This window comes from Prinia subflava, chromosome 5, assembly GCF_021018805.1.
Source record: "Prinia subflava isolate CZ2003 ecotype Zambia chromosome 5, Cam_Psub_1.2, whole genome shotgun sequence".
In the NCBI taxonomy this organism is placed as follows: Eukaryota; Metazoa; Chordata; class Aves; order Passeriformes; family Cisticolidae; genus Prinia; species Prinia subflava.
The window spans coordinates 24,312,820-24,327,092 of record NC_086251.1 but is presented as its reverse complement, the minus strand read 5'-3'; the positions used below and the strand labels follow the sequence as shown (position 1 = coordinate 24,327,092).

The 14,273-nt window shown below is 39.4% G+C and overlaps 1 protein-coding gene across 7 annotated transcripts in view; it reads left to right on the top strand.

Moving 5' to 3' along the window:
* The window catches only part of MADD (MAP kinase activating death domain), a 69,233-nt gene that overhangs the window by 31,602 nt on the left and 23,358 nt on the right, over nucleotides 1-14,273 (top strand). For all 7 annotated transcript variants that reach the window (XM_063398433.1, XM_063398432.1, XM_063398431.1 and 4 more), the window contains 5 exons: nucleotides 74-175; nucleotides 2,582-2,684; nucleotides 3,713-3,899; nucleotides 4,068-4,218; nucleotides 6,593-6,799. In XM_063398433.1, the coding sequence (XP_063254503.1) occupies nucleotides 74-175; nucleotides 2,582-2,684; nucleotides 3,713-3,899; nucleotides 4,068-4,218; nucleotides 6,593-6,799 (750 nt within the window). The remainder of the gene's footprint in view (nucleotides 1-73; nucleotides 176-2,581; nucleotides 2,685-3,712; nucleotides 3,900-4,067; nucleotides 4,219-6,592; nucleotides 6,800-14,273) is intronic.

Below are 14,273 nucleotides of genomic sequence, written 5' to 3'. Positions count from 1 at the left end.
ATGGTGAATTACAGGAACTTTGGGTGTGTGCAGTGAGCAGCAGGCATTTAATTGTTTTTGTTTTCTGTCATAGGCAGCCTGTACAGAAACCACAGCACAAGTTTCAGTCTGTCCAACTTAGCCCTACCAACCAAAGTTGGGAGAGACAAGAATACCCCCTTTCCCAGCCTGAAAGGTAACCATTTTTCTCTTTGTCTTCTACAGCCTTTTCAGTTCATGTGCCTTGGCACTATGAGGTCCTATCCCCATCAGGAGTCCTGGGAGTGATGTCATTTGGGTAGTATCTGTATTAAGGAGCAAGACAGTAAATTGTTATGGTATTTCTCAGTCTTTTTCCCAACAACTGGGCTATGCTGGGATGGGAGAGTGTCCAGTCTAGGCTGAGTTAACAGATACAAAACAAAACCAGCATTCATAGTGTATTTTGTTTTATTTTTAAGTACTTAGTATAAAGAATGGAAACCCAGAGGTGACCCACTGCTTTTGTACTGCCACTAGCTTCATGTTTAGCCTTAGGTAATTTATGAGAGTGATGATGCTGCATTTGTAAATGGAGGTAATGCCAGCCTCCCATAGAGACTGCAGATTATGTGAGTTTCAAAAGTGTTTATCTTCTTTTCAGATTGCTAAATAGCAAATCAAATTACAACCATGCTTTTGGTTCTGTGAGAGTGAAGATCAATCCCTGGCATAGATGCACAATCTTTTCATTAGAACATCTCCTGTTTGTCTGCAGTATCACTAGATAATGTGTCTGAATGGGCACTGGAGAGATGGCCTCACACCATGGGTGTTAGCCTGGTCATCCTTGTACCGAGTGTAGTATCGCAGGGGTGACTGAGCTTGCACTGGTGTCGTAGTGTTGAGACCTTTTCAGGTCTCTTTTCTGCTGTACTGAGGAGAGATATTATTTTGCCTTTTGAGTTACTCTATCTGATTAGAACTTACTGCTTTTGTTTTAATGTGTTGATTTTTTTTTCATTTATTTTTTCCTCCTCATCACTTTTATCGGTAAAGATTACTTTAATCTGGAATTGGGAAGGGATGTGGATGAAGGTTGGTATGATATTTTGCTGACCTTTGACCTTGTAGAAACAAAGACCAAAAGCTGGATTTTGTGTTCCTGCTTTGGACTTTGTTTTTGAGACAAGTAATCATTCCTGTGTGTAAAATGAGGAGTAACAGGACTGGTAGGGTGAAAACACTAGCAGAGATTCTGCACGGCTGTTTTTGACAACCTTTTACCAGTTGGTTATGCTTTCATGTCTGGTTGTACTGGATAAGAAACATGCTTCATGTCAGGGTTGTTTCCATGGGTAAACTTAATGACTGATTCCATGCATTGGAAGAAAACAGTGATGGGGTTTGCCATTCCACATTCATGCTTTGTGCCTCATCTTCTGCACTTTGGTATTCTTTTCTTGACTATTTTAATCCCGTAGGGCCTTTAATGTTACTGTACAGATATGAGGAGGGGATTTCCATGAAGTAGCTCAGTCTGTTTTATGCATGTGCAAGTGTGTGTGAGTGTGTGTGTGTTCATTTACATGTGCATGCTGGCTCAGTGGGATTCCCACTGGGCACTTCAGTGTTTTTAGATGTTTTTGTCTCTGTTGTAGAGATACAAAGTTGCTGCATTAACTTGTTCTTGCCAAATGTGTGTTTCTAACTGTAATGGGAAATGATGCTGGGACTCCATTTCATTGCTGCTGTTTGACCACTTTCCATTTTGCTTTTTAATTTTTATTTCATGCACATCCATTGATATTTTTTCCTTGGTGATGCAGATGGTTTTTGTAGTGCCATTCAAATATAATATGTGCAGTAATGTCCTTGAAGATGCAATACACTGGTTCCACGATGCCAAATTTCAAGTCAAGCACTATCAAGTTATTCTGGCCCTTGTGGTTTTGGGCTTTCAAACATCCTTCCTGCTCTAGTGTCATTTGGGTTTTATTTTGAGGGAGGGCTGGGAAGAAACTGCTAGTTGGATTCTTTTGATGCTGACAGTGGGGAGTATAGATATTTCAGTACACTACTAATTGTATATTTTGTGTCCCAGTATTTGGGTTAAATACTATAATGGAGATTATTACTGAAGCTGGCCCAGTAAGCAATGAAGGTGGGTTCCCTACAGCATGAGCTGTGCATGATGTGACAATTTCCAGCATTCCCTGTGCCTGACTTCGGGCTACCTTTCTCGCTGGGTAACCAGTACCACATGATCTATACTAGTCACCCTCAATGCATTATGCTTTTACATATAGTGACTAATTTGAAGATGATTCTTGTTGTGGAACTGCATGCAGAGCAGCCAGACTTTTCCTGCCTCTCTCCTCCTGCTCCCATTACCATCTTCTCTTTTTCTCTCTGCATTACTCCCATTACTGTTTTCTGCCGATGTGTGATGCTAGAATATGATATACGCTACTGCTTTTTTGGAGTTTCCATTTTGTTTGAAGTCTGTTACCTGTAATTCAAATAGGTGTGTTAGCCAACTTTAGTGTTGCTTGTTACTGTTCTGGGATCAGATTGTTCTCTTCCTGCCCTTTCCTCTCATTCTGTTTCCTCTACTTTTTAGGAAACAGGCGGGCACTTGTTGATCAGAAGTCCTCAGTCATAAAGCACAGCCCAACAGTGAAAAGAGAATCTCCATCACCTCAGGGACGAACTAGCAATTCCAGGTAATATTTTTTTTCCCAGTGTACAATGTGAGTGGCCTCATACCTAGCCAATGTTTTCTCAGAAGTCTAGCTGTTTAAAAACTAAATGTTACTTTTCTGTTGCCCTAGACCTAGACATATTATTGCCTAAGATTTGGTACAGATATCTTGCAGCTAATAGTGCACACGCTTGTTTTTCTGTGCTCCAAAATGTATCCTCCTGTCTGAGATCCAAAATGTTCTAGGCTTCTACTTTAACTCAGTTGAAATTCTTTGTACATGAGTGTTCTGAACAAGGTGAGTTTTCCACAGTAGCCCAGTGGAGTTTTAATGCACCGTGCAGGGGGATCAGCTGAGTCCAATTAAGCAGTTTGATTCCATAAATTCATGTGAAGTACTTTTCTCAACCTTGGGGAGGGGCTCAGAATGGTGCAAGTAAACATTACCTGACCTGTGTCTGTGCTTTCTTCTCACTTGCTTATGTAGCAGTCATGGGTAGAGTGAATTTATTTTGATCTACTGAGTTTGGGGGACAAGTAAGAACAATAACTGCAGTTCAGACTGGGGAATGCAGCAGGTTGCACAGGAGTTTCCTTCTTACCTTTCCCTCTGTGGCAAGAGAAGCTGAGCAAACGTGTGCCACATAAAGCATGTGCCAAGGCTGCTGCAGTAGTGCATTAGTAGTGTTGCACTTCCTCTTTCAGAGAAAGCCTACAGCTCAGACATGGGGGCTGTGTAAGAAGGTTGAGGCATAAAGGATTCCTATGGATTCTGAGGGGTGCTGTGAAAGTGAAGGGTAGAGTGGGACCAAGAGGAGCTAGAGGAAAGCCTGATTATGGCTTTTTATAGGACATAAAGGAAAAATAAAGGAATTGATACTACCCCTATGGAGCAGAGCTTGGGCTGTGTGCAGCAGACAGAGCTAAATGTCAGCTACTGTGGATAGAGAAGGTACTTCTGTGTGTGGCCTGGCCATTGCTCTCTTCCTATGCAAGCCAAAGTAAGCAGAGGGTGACTAACTTTTGCCTGCTTTCTCTTGAATATGTCAGTGAGAACCAGCAGTTCCTGAAGGAGGTGGTGCACAATGTTCTTGATGGGCAAGGCGTAGGCTGGCTGAACATGAAGAGAGTGCGGCGTCTGCTGGAGAGCGAGCAGCTCCGTGTGTTTGTCCTGAGCAAGCTGAATCGCACCATCCAGTCAGAGGAGGATGCTCGCCAGGACGTCATACAGGACGTGGTCAGTGCTGGATCAGCAGGCTCCTCACGCTGACTGCCTGCTGGGGCTCAGGGCACAGGAAGTTTTTGTCAGTTGTGAGAAGCTGACGTTACAGCAGTTTCAGAATTTACGTTCTTGAGTTACTTTCTCACTTCTGAAATAGCAGCATTAATGGGGATTTCATTGCAGGAGATCAGCCGCAAAGTTTATAAAGGCATGCTGGACCTGCTGAAGTGCACTGTGTTAAGCCTGGAGCAGTCATATGCAAATGCTGGCCTGGGAGGCATGGCCAGTGTTTTTGGCCTGCTAGAGATAGCACATACTCACTACTATAATAAAGGTAAGAAAAGGATTAATGAGAATACAGTTTTTATGAACCAAACAAGATTGGGAAGGTAGCTGGTTTTGTACTTTTTGATGTTTCAGGGCTTTTCCAACACTTCCAAAATGGTACTGAAGCCTTATAAAGCTTGAAGCCTGTTTTACATTTCTTGTACATGTTACTGAACCAGAGCAAAATAATAGCTGAACTGATATTTAATTAAAAATGGAAACTCTACAGTGAGATACAAAACCTGGCACTTCTATAGCTGAAGTGGAAATTCTGGGAATGAAGACCTTCAGCTAAAACTGTCCCAGCCACAATCTTGGAAAGTTCTTGCAGGCAACCTCAGTAGGGAGGGAGATACCTGTAATGTGGAACCATGAGAGACTCACATCTCACCAACCACATTGCACTACACAATTATTCTCATACAACTAAATACTCTTAGAGAAGAAAGTCTGAAAGTATCTCCTTATTTTTCAACTGTTTCTTAAGAATCTGATTCTTAATGCAAAATAAGAAAATGCACGCTAAGGGAGAAAGCAAAAGATGACGAAAAGCAAAATCTCTACTTAGTATCTGACTTTTCTGTAATCCCAAATGATGGAAAGTTACTTACTACATAGTAGAAGAGGAGTAGCATCTACTAAACCCTTTATAGTTGGTGTTCTGGGTCTCACATCAGAGATTTTTTGAGTTGGCTTAGATATGTCCTGTGTTCCTTTCCAGTTATTGTTAAAATGCTGAGGAAGGTAAGGAAGGCTGTGCTAGTAGAACAGTCCTGAATGTGGAGAATAGGCTGATCTTGATAATTACAAGCTTTTAGTCTGACACTGATTCTAAGGAAAATTGCAGTAAAAACTGATGTAAAACTCAGTAGTTTCAGAGTGAAGACCAAAGAGCATAATTTGATGGTAAGTAGAGTTTTCCCAGTAAACTAATTGTGGTCATGACAGAAAAAATCTGCTGCAAACTTTTAAAAACTCTTCTCATATTTGCATAACATCTTAATTTGTAGTCAAATTTTAGCTGTTTGGTATGTTTTACTTGTTTTCATTTAGCTGAAATTAGTATTTGTTTCTAGAAATGTTTTATAGAAATCAGTCCTTATGTTGATATTATTTAACATATAGTAATAAACTAGTAGTCCTACAAGACATGATGGATATAGCTTATTTGTCTAGAGGAAATATTTGTCTAGAGTAAGCTAAATCTTAATTAAGCATTGTTGTGATTAAGTTAATATAAAATGGTCAAACTAAGGACTTGTTTTTAGGAACAAGGATAGTTGGCAATAGTAATAAGATTGGGAGGTATATCCTAGGAAGCAGTCTCCTGCTGCTGTATGTGAACTTCCCACTATTTACTGTGTCTGTAAAACCTGGGAAGGAGGGCACTGTGTATCTATGAATACACATTTGGAATGCTGCTACTGTGTAGTATCTTGATGTATCAGTAACAAGACCCACAGCTGAGGTAGTGCTCCCAGTTCTGGTCATCACATCTTGCAAAACTGAGGAGGTTTCTGACAAGATCTACAAGGAACTGGGGAAACACTTTTGTTCTGAAGGATGGAAGTGTTCACTTTGTTGAGTGCTAGGTGTTGATTCTTTTCAATTACTATCTGAATAGAAAGGTGCTACTGATAGCAGAATTTTAAATCCACTGAAACAAAGGTATCACAAGATCTAGTGGTATGACAGGTTGAGATAATAGGATATGGAGTTTTGACTATTAGATTCATCAGGTATTGGAATAGTTTGTGCAGGAGGGTCTTCATGGTTTTAATTATTCTTTTCTGAAAGTTTTGCTGTAATTCAAACTGTGGGATTTGATACAGAGAAATAATCCAAACTGCCTTTAGGGACATATAGTTATAGGAAGTCTCAGAGACTGATGGAGAGCTATAGCTGATTGCTATTTTGGGGGTTTTTTCCCTAACTGAAGTTTTTAGTGTTACCCATGAAACTGATTGTATTTGTCATCTTTGCACTGTGAGAGGAATTTACTTATCTTCTGTAAATTGTATTCTTGGTAGTTTAGGCAGAGTTGTTTAATTTTTCACAATTTGGCAGAGGAGATGCTACAGTTACTGTGTCAGAGAACATTCCTAGGTTTCAGATATACAGACAGGAGATACTTGAGTATCCCTAAAACAGTACTCTGGCCTTCTCCTCTACTGTTTCCACCAGTGTGTCAGGCTATCAGCAAGCCATGTTGACCTATGGGAGCAAATGTGACGCTGAGCTGTTTCAGTGCCAGGCTTAATGATTTAGGTGAGACCATCTGTCTCATCTTTATTCTCCTGCTCTCATTTCCTTTTTCCTTATGTTTCTTTCTATTTATTTATTTGTTCATTTTCTCGCAACACTGTTCTTTTTATTTAAAGAACCAGAAAAGAGGAAACGAAGTCCTACAGATGGATCTGTCACTCCAGTTGGCAAGGACCCTGCATCATCCCCGAGAGTGGAGCCAAAACCTGCGATGCAGCTGCCGGTACCTCAGCTAATGCCAAAGCCACCGAGCCCTGCTGGCAAAGGGCCGAGGGAGTTTGACACAAGGAGTCTAAAGGAAGAAAATTTTATTGCTTCCATTGGTGTGTATTGAGGTGGATGTGAAGTGCAGGGGGGACTGCTGGTTTGGCACTAGGTTCTGTTTGCATTCTCTCCATTTTAACACGCTGCATTGCTACTGTAACATGCTTCATTTACACCTTGGATCACAAGGAACAATCATATGTGTTTCCACCCTACTCTCGGATAAACTATCCCCCGCAGTTTCCTTCCAGAAGCTGTCTAATCTTAATTGTTTCTATATTTCATTACACCTTAAACAGCCTTATTTTTTGCTCTGTGGTTGCTATTTTCAAGCAATGGGAAATGGCAAATGAGTAACAGGGACAGCAGGACTTCAGGAAGGGCAGCTGTGGAAGGGAAACGTGAAACAAAGGTTTTCTGACATTGCTGGCTACCTGTGAATTATGTAGATTGTATCCTGATATAAGTGGGATCTAAAATCTGCTGTTTGTTCACAACAAAATTTCCAAAAAGATTTTAGTTGAAGTGTTACAGTTTCAGTGAGCAGGACTGATGGATTTTCCTTCTATGCAAAAGCAAATAGAATGTGTGTTCTTCTAAACAGCATCTGCTAGGCTGATCACTGGAGATTTTCCTGAGTTACTCTTAGATGGTATAGCTTTCCCCTGTCTTGGGAAAAAGTTTGAAGTAGGGCTTTCAGAACTGTTTTATTTAAAAAGGGCTTTACAGATTTTTTTTTTGGTGGAGGAGAAATAAGACATTTACTTTGGTTGAATCCTGTGGGCTGTGGGTGGTAAACATGAGAAGTACCATCAGCATATGAGAATTTTTTGTCAACTGCAAAAATATGTCATGTTGAATTATAGACATTACTTCTTAGAGCCTGTTAAAAATAACATTTTTGTGGAATCACTGCATGAACGATTAATCTTCTCAAAGTGTGGTGGTGTGAGGATACATGTGTAGTTTGTGGCATAAGACAAGGGAATGTGATTGTTGAGCAGCTGAGTGACAGGACCACAGACATTCATTCTTAGACACACAATAACTGCAGGCTGGGTGCTGTTGAGTCCTGAACTGATACTGAACCCCTCTGAGTTGAGTGGCTTTCTTGTTTAAAGAGGTAATCTGTGGAGGCAGTTGCTCAGAAACTAGTCTCACACTCCATTTGAAAAGCTGTCAGGAAGCTGCAAGAGTTTCAGATTTCCAGCATTTCAGTTGGTTGTTTGGTTTGCTCTGGGTACTTCATTATTTTCCTGTAGAAGAGAAAAAGGAAAGTATGCTTCTGGCACAACTAAGAATAAACCAGATTCTAGGACAGTGTACTTCTAAAGAATGAAGACAGATCTTTTGATGAAATTGCTAAGACTGCTTCTTTCCCTTAGATGAAATTAAAGCCTCATATAAATGGAAATCATAGAGATCAGATGATTCCTGTTTGTGAAGCAATATAAGAAGTGCTTTTCAAAAGAAGTGCTATGTAATATGCCATGTTAACTACTGTTGCCAGAGTATTAGCCTTAAACAATTCACAGTCTTCAAGGACAGGCAAAGCTCCATTCTCATTGGTTCTGATGCTATGATGGTTTCCACTTGTCTTTTATGGAGCTAAATTACAAGAAGGGTATGGTTTTACCTAGACTGACCAAGTTCAAAGGACTTCAATGTGTTTCCTGAAGCCTTTTTTTCTAACTGCTTTTGTCTTTCACCACAAAGAAAGGACTGGTATGCAAGTCACTTTTTAGGAAATTGCTGTAAAACCAGTGTAGTCTCCATGTTCATCTGACTTGTGTGATCTGGAAGTAAAGGCTGTTTCTCTTGTGTTGCAGAGAGATAATTTAAACTTGCTTGCCTATTATACTTCCTTTATGTTCTGTCATGGAAACTTCAGAATAAGACAGGACTGGCATTAGTCATGGCTTGGCTGTGAAATGCAGATGTTGTCATTTAAACTAATTTATTTAGGGAAGAGCATTTGGTAAACATTCATATGTTGCTGAAATAACCATGTATTTGTAAGTAGTTCCTTTTAAACATGGGAAAAAATGTTTTTATACGATGATGATCCAACACTGGAACAAGTTTCATGGAAAGATGATGAGTTCTCCATCTGTGGAGAAAACGAATACCTGACTGGATGTGGTCCTATGGTAGGCAGCTTTAGTCAATCCTGCTTTAAACAGGGAGGTTGGACTAGATGGTGTCCACAGGTCCCTTTGAACTTCAGCAGTTCCTTGATTCTGTGAAGTTTGGAAGGTACTTACAGCCTCAGGTTGCAGATATGTAAATAAAACTTGAATTAATCTCTTGGTATTGTATAGATGAAATGCAAATTGGGCTGGTAACCTTTTTACTTAGTTACGGGAGAAAATACTAGAATAAGAAGTCTTCAGAAGGATGGAGTAAAATAATGTATAGCTCTGTTTGCAGTAGTCATATGTAAAGTGTATGTTAATGTGGTGATTAAACTGCATCTCAGATTTAGGGCTGAATCTGTGGTAGCTGAATCTGTGCACTTTTCTGGTACTACAGGAACAAATGGCCATGAAGTTCACAGGGTTTCCTATTTCTGAGGTGGAGTGGGATGGATTTTTAGCGCCTGAGCTTTGATCTTGACTGTGTTTTGATACCTAATTCCTACCTAAATAATTCAGTGTGAAGATGATGATTCTGATACTCACAAACTTCTTACTTCTGGGGTTCTTGTCTTCTGGGGTTATTCACCTGTAGTGTAGGCCATCATCTGTAGTGTAGATCTTTTTGTTAGGACATTGGTGGCTTTTAAATTGGTAGTTAATTTACCGTTTTATGTTAGTGATAAGTTTGGTTTATTGCATACTTTCCATAACTGTTAATGAAAATGTCAGTACTTACTGAAGTTTCCATTACTAATTTTTAAATATTTCTTTAATCCAGTCAGATCATTTTATTTTGGCAGGTTTTTTTTAAACAGAAAAGACTGTGCTGTGTACTTCATCCACATCAGGTCCTTTTTGGACCTGCTATCCTGTTTAGTTCAGGGTCATGTAACAAAGCTATAGGTGTAGTATTTTATGCCCTGTGATTTTTTTTTCAGTTTTGTTTTTCTTCTTCAATTAAGTAGTTGAAAGTAAAATCTAGTCTCTTTTTAATGTGCTAGGATTTACTCTACACTCAATTAACAGGCAAGTCAGCTAAAAATAGATCACTGGCAGGTGTTGCATCTTTTAGATTGGTGATTTTTAAAGTAAAGCCATATAGACTGAGCACGGAAGAGGGCAGATGTTTTAAAAGCCCTTTAACAAACAAATTCAGTCCATCTTAGAGATTGTTATCTGTGTCAGTGTGTGCTCAGCTGGATAAGCCTGTAGGATGCTGTTTGGATCCCTCAGCAATTTTATCTTACCCATCTGTTTGTTTGTGAATGTTGAAGGAACATCCATCAATCATGAAGCAGATCTAGAAATTGGTAGCCTAGAAGCCATCTTTCTAGCTTTTTCTACCTTGTTGCATTTGTATCACTCCTGATGACCTTTTTCATAATACTTTGGAACCTTCCTTTTAGGCTTGTAACATATCCTTTTAATTTTTTTCAGTGGACATTTTGCTCAATAGAATTTATTTAGAGCCTGTCTTGACCTTATTTCTGCTATTTGCGGGGGGAATGGGTTTCTAACACACTTAAGTGACCTTTCAGTTGCTCAAGAAGTTTTCTTAAAGAGCAGTAAAAGAACATTTTCTTCTTTTTCCTTCCCTTTGCCACTTTTCTCAGAGTTCTTTCTCTGTAGTGTCCCCAGTTTTAATGGTGCTAGTGAGACAGGACAGTGCCTAACACTTAGAGTCAGCTCAGCATGTCAGCTTGTAATGTTTCCTTTGGCCAACAGGCCAGCACCTGGAATGATCTGATGTTTCTGAGCAGAAACACGACTGCATCTCAGAGACTTGAACAATGTGAGTGATAGAAAACTGCAAGTGCCTCATCACTGTTTTGTGCCAGGGCTAAGTTTCAAATTCAGTTTTAAGAAAACTTCAGACTGTTTTGCTGGTTTGTGCATTGTATATGCTCTTATGGAATTTGTCCACAAGATTTGTACACTTGATTAGAGTGCTGTGACTTTGAGGTTGGAAGTGGGAGTTAAGCATGTCTGAGATCTTGTTCATTTTAGTTCTTTGCCATTTTGCTTTCTCTGTACCCTGGTAGGAGCAACTGGATGCAGAGAGGTTCAACTCCTTGCAAATAGGGCAGGTTCATAGGCAGAGCCAGGAATTTATTGAGAGTGTTCTCAGGTCAAAAATAGCTTGTAAACTTTGTGATAATATGTAAGATATAATATTGGTTAAATGTTGTGTTAACCTACACTGTATTATTTTTGGAACTCCTGCCACTGGTTTTGTGTCTTTCTCCTTCCAGTGATATAAACTAGAGACATTAAAATGTTTCTGGTAATTAGAGCTTCTGTGATGCCTATGTTTTAGAGGAGTAAATACCTGACAGTGTTAAATCCCTTTCTCAGAAAAAGTGATGAATTATTTGTTCATAAGAGCTGTTTTTCCTCAGTTGATTCACTGCTATCAAAGTGTGGCCTCAGAAGGGGAGGAGGGATGCACCACCACAACTGTATGAAGTCATCTCTAACGTTTGAATACTGTGACTAAGAGATGATGCAGTGCTCAATGGCTAACATTGATTTCTTTTAAAATGGTGTTAATTAACCCTTCACTCAATAGTTGTCTGCCTTTTTTTTCTTTTTTTTTTTTCCTTTTTTTTTTCTTTTTGAGGTGAAGGGGTGGGGTTTTTGTTTGAAATTTTTTTTCCCCATTTTCACCTGTCCGACCAGCTGCTGACTCTTTCTCTTTCTCTCCTGCTTTCAATGCCTCTTGGGTAGAATTGTGGAACAAGCACCAGGAAGTGAAAAAGCAAAAATCTTTGGAAAAAACGAGTAAGGATATTAAAAAAAAAGTAGAAGCTGATTCCTCCAGCCTCCCCATAACTGCCAACTCCCCAGGTGCAGGGTGAGCTTGCATCTATGGCACACAAGTTTTATACTCACAAGAACAAAATCTGTCAAGAAAGTCTCCATTAAAGAGACCAAACAGATCTGTTTGCCCTGAGGAAATTGTGTTCAAATGTCTTTTTTTTTTCCTTTCTTTTTTTCTCCCCTTAATGTTGCCTTCAAAGAAGGGAAAGCAGGTTTTCTGCATCCTCACCAATCAGATAAATGTGGAAGAATTTTAAGATACTCCATCTCCTTCCCTAAAAGTTAAAACTTATTAAACAAGTTGTTGACATGGCTATGTGGATTGATTAAATGTTACTGGAATGAAGAAATCCTGTTTGTTCAAGCTATGGGATGGTGAATTTTGTTAACTGGCATCAACCATGAGCAGTCAGTCTGCAACACAAAATACTTCTGAGGGGGAGAGAGAAGGTGTATGTGAAGAATTGTATTTACTGATGGCTTCTAGAAAATAGCCTCATAATAAGGAATCAACTTGATTTTGTTTTTCATATCCCTTGGTAAAGAAGGAGTGAAATAGTTTGAGGCTGTTGCAGAGTCTAAATAATAATCTAAATCTACACAAATCTGAACATCTATTGAAATGTGATAACGAATAAAATATTGAATATGTTGAATTGTATTGAATACTCTGCAGGTGCAATACCAGGTTTTGCTCTTCTGGTTGTCACTGTTGTAAATAGGGACGTATGACATAAGGGCAACATCCAATTTATAACAACCATGTTGTGGTAGGTGTTTCCTAACTGAAAGCTTAGTTTGTACTTTGCAGAGCTGATGCTGCCTGTTTCACAGAATGAAGTTTGGGAAGGATTAATAGCTGAGATGAATGAGTGAAGATTCTTAACATTCTGACTAGGCCTGGGTTTGCTTGCATTAGTTCTGGGCACCTCAGTTGAGTACTTCTGTTAAGCAGAGCTTAGATCCCGAGTTAGTTCAGGGACAATGAACGGGGCAGCTCTGCAGTACAGCTTCCTCTGCTTAGGCTGTGAATCGCTGTCTGCTGAGGCAGGACTGTGCGAGACAGACACACAGCACATGCACACACTTGCTCTCCCAAACTGAGCCTTTCAGGTCGGTGCCTGCATTGGGAGGGATAAATTGAGGTTTTAGTGTTCCATGTGGATTAGACATATGGCTCCATAAGGAAGGGAAAGGAAGGGTTTTAAGTGCCTGTAAATTGACAGTGACAACAATGTAATTGTGGCTATTGTGCTCCTTAAACTCAGTTACGGCTCTCAAATATCTGAACTGCTTCGGTCAACTTCAATTCCTTTAAAAGTCAGACTGCCAGAAACATATCTGAATTATGTGTTGGGACAGGAAACTCCTAAATTGCTTAAAACACAAGGCTGAAATTTCGTGTTATTGCTGTAGTAATGCAACATAAAACTTTTCGCTGTATCAGAACTAGAAATGATGACCACTTGAATGAGTGGAAATAGATCTCTAGAAGTGAACTGTGTCTATTTCAGTGGAAAATAATATTCCAAATTCTTAGAAAAGATACTTTTAGTTATTTTTCTTAATAAATTTTGTTTATGCTTTGTCTTAGAGTCTTTGAGGAGGTGATTTACAGTAACTAAGGCATTTGGGTCTAAGACAAAATATGATTACAAATGAAGAATACTTTCTGTAAACACTTCACAGGAAGAGTTGGTGGTTGAGTAGTGAGCTACTATGGTCTGCACAGCCCGCTTATGGCCTTGCTATTCATGAGTTTACATATCATCTCAAACTCACTCCCACAAATCTTTGTATATTATCCTTCTCTCTCTCTCTCTCTCTCCTCCCTTCCCTTTTTCTTTCCTTTTCAATGTCCTATGCTGTCTAATATTACATATAATACAAACATGTTCATAATTCCCAGGTTGTTGTGATCAGTGGTTACAGAGATAGTGGCATTGTTTGCTTAGAGAAACTGGCTACAGACAGGAGTGTATAATACAAATATTCCAACAGCTGATCATGTCTTCCTGTTACTGAATAGTTGGCAGATATGGCTATGGCAGAAGTATTGCATTCAGTCTCTTCCCCTTTCTGAGAGTATTAACATTCTATGTACAGCCTATAACACATTATTTTCTTGCATTGTTATTTACTTCATTCAGTGCTTATCCAAATTTCTTTTCAGGCTCTACCTCTCCATTTTTCTCTTTTCCTTCTGCCATCCCATCTGAGGACAATAGATGATATGATTCTAGGAGTGCATGGGAAATTGAACATAAAGTTCTTTATCCTTTCTTTCCCTCTTTTGTTTTTTGGACTGTTGAGTTAATGAATGCATGACTTAAAAGCTTGCTGATTCCCTCTCTCTCTCCTACCTATGTGATTGCCAACTCTGGAGAGCCATTTGTTAATGTAATTGGGGAATGTTGTGAAGTACAGCATCATACAAGTTTAGTCTTTGAAAATCTTACTGGGTAACACCAATTGTCACTGTTTATTTTCTTGTCATGTGTTGCCTGATTTTTGCCTAGATAGTTGCAGTGGGCAACCAGAAAAACTCAGTCCAGAACTTTGAGCAGTTTAGCTG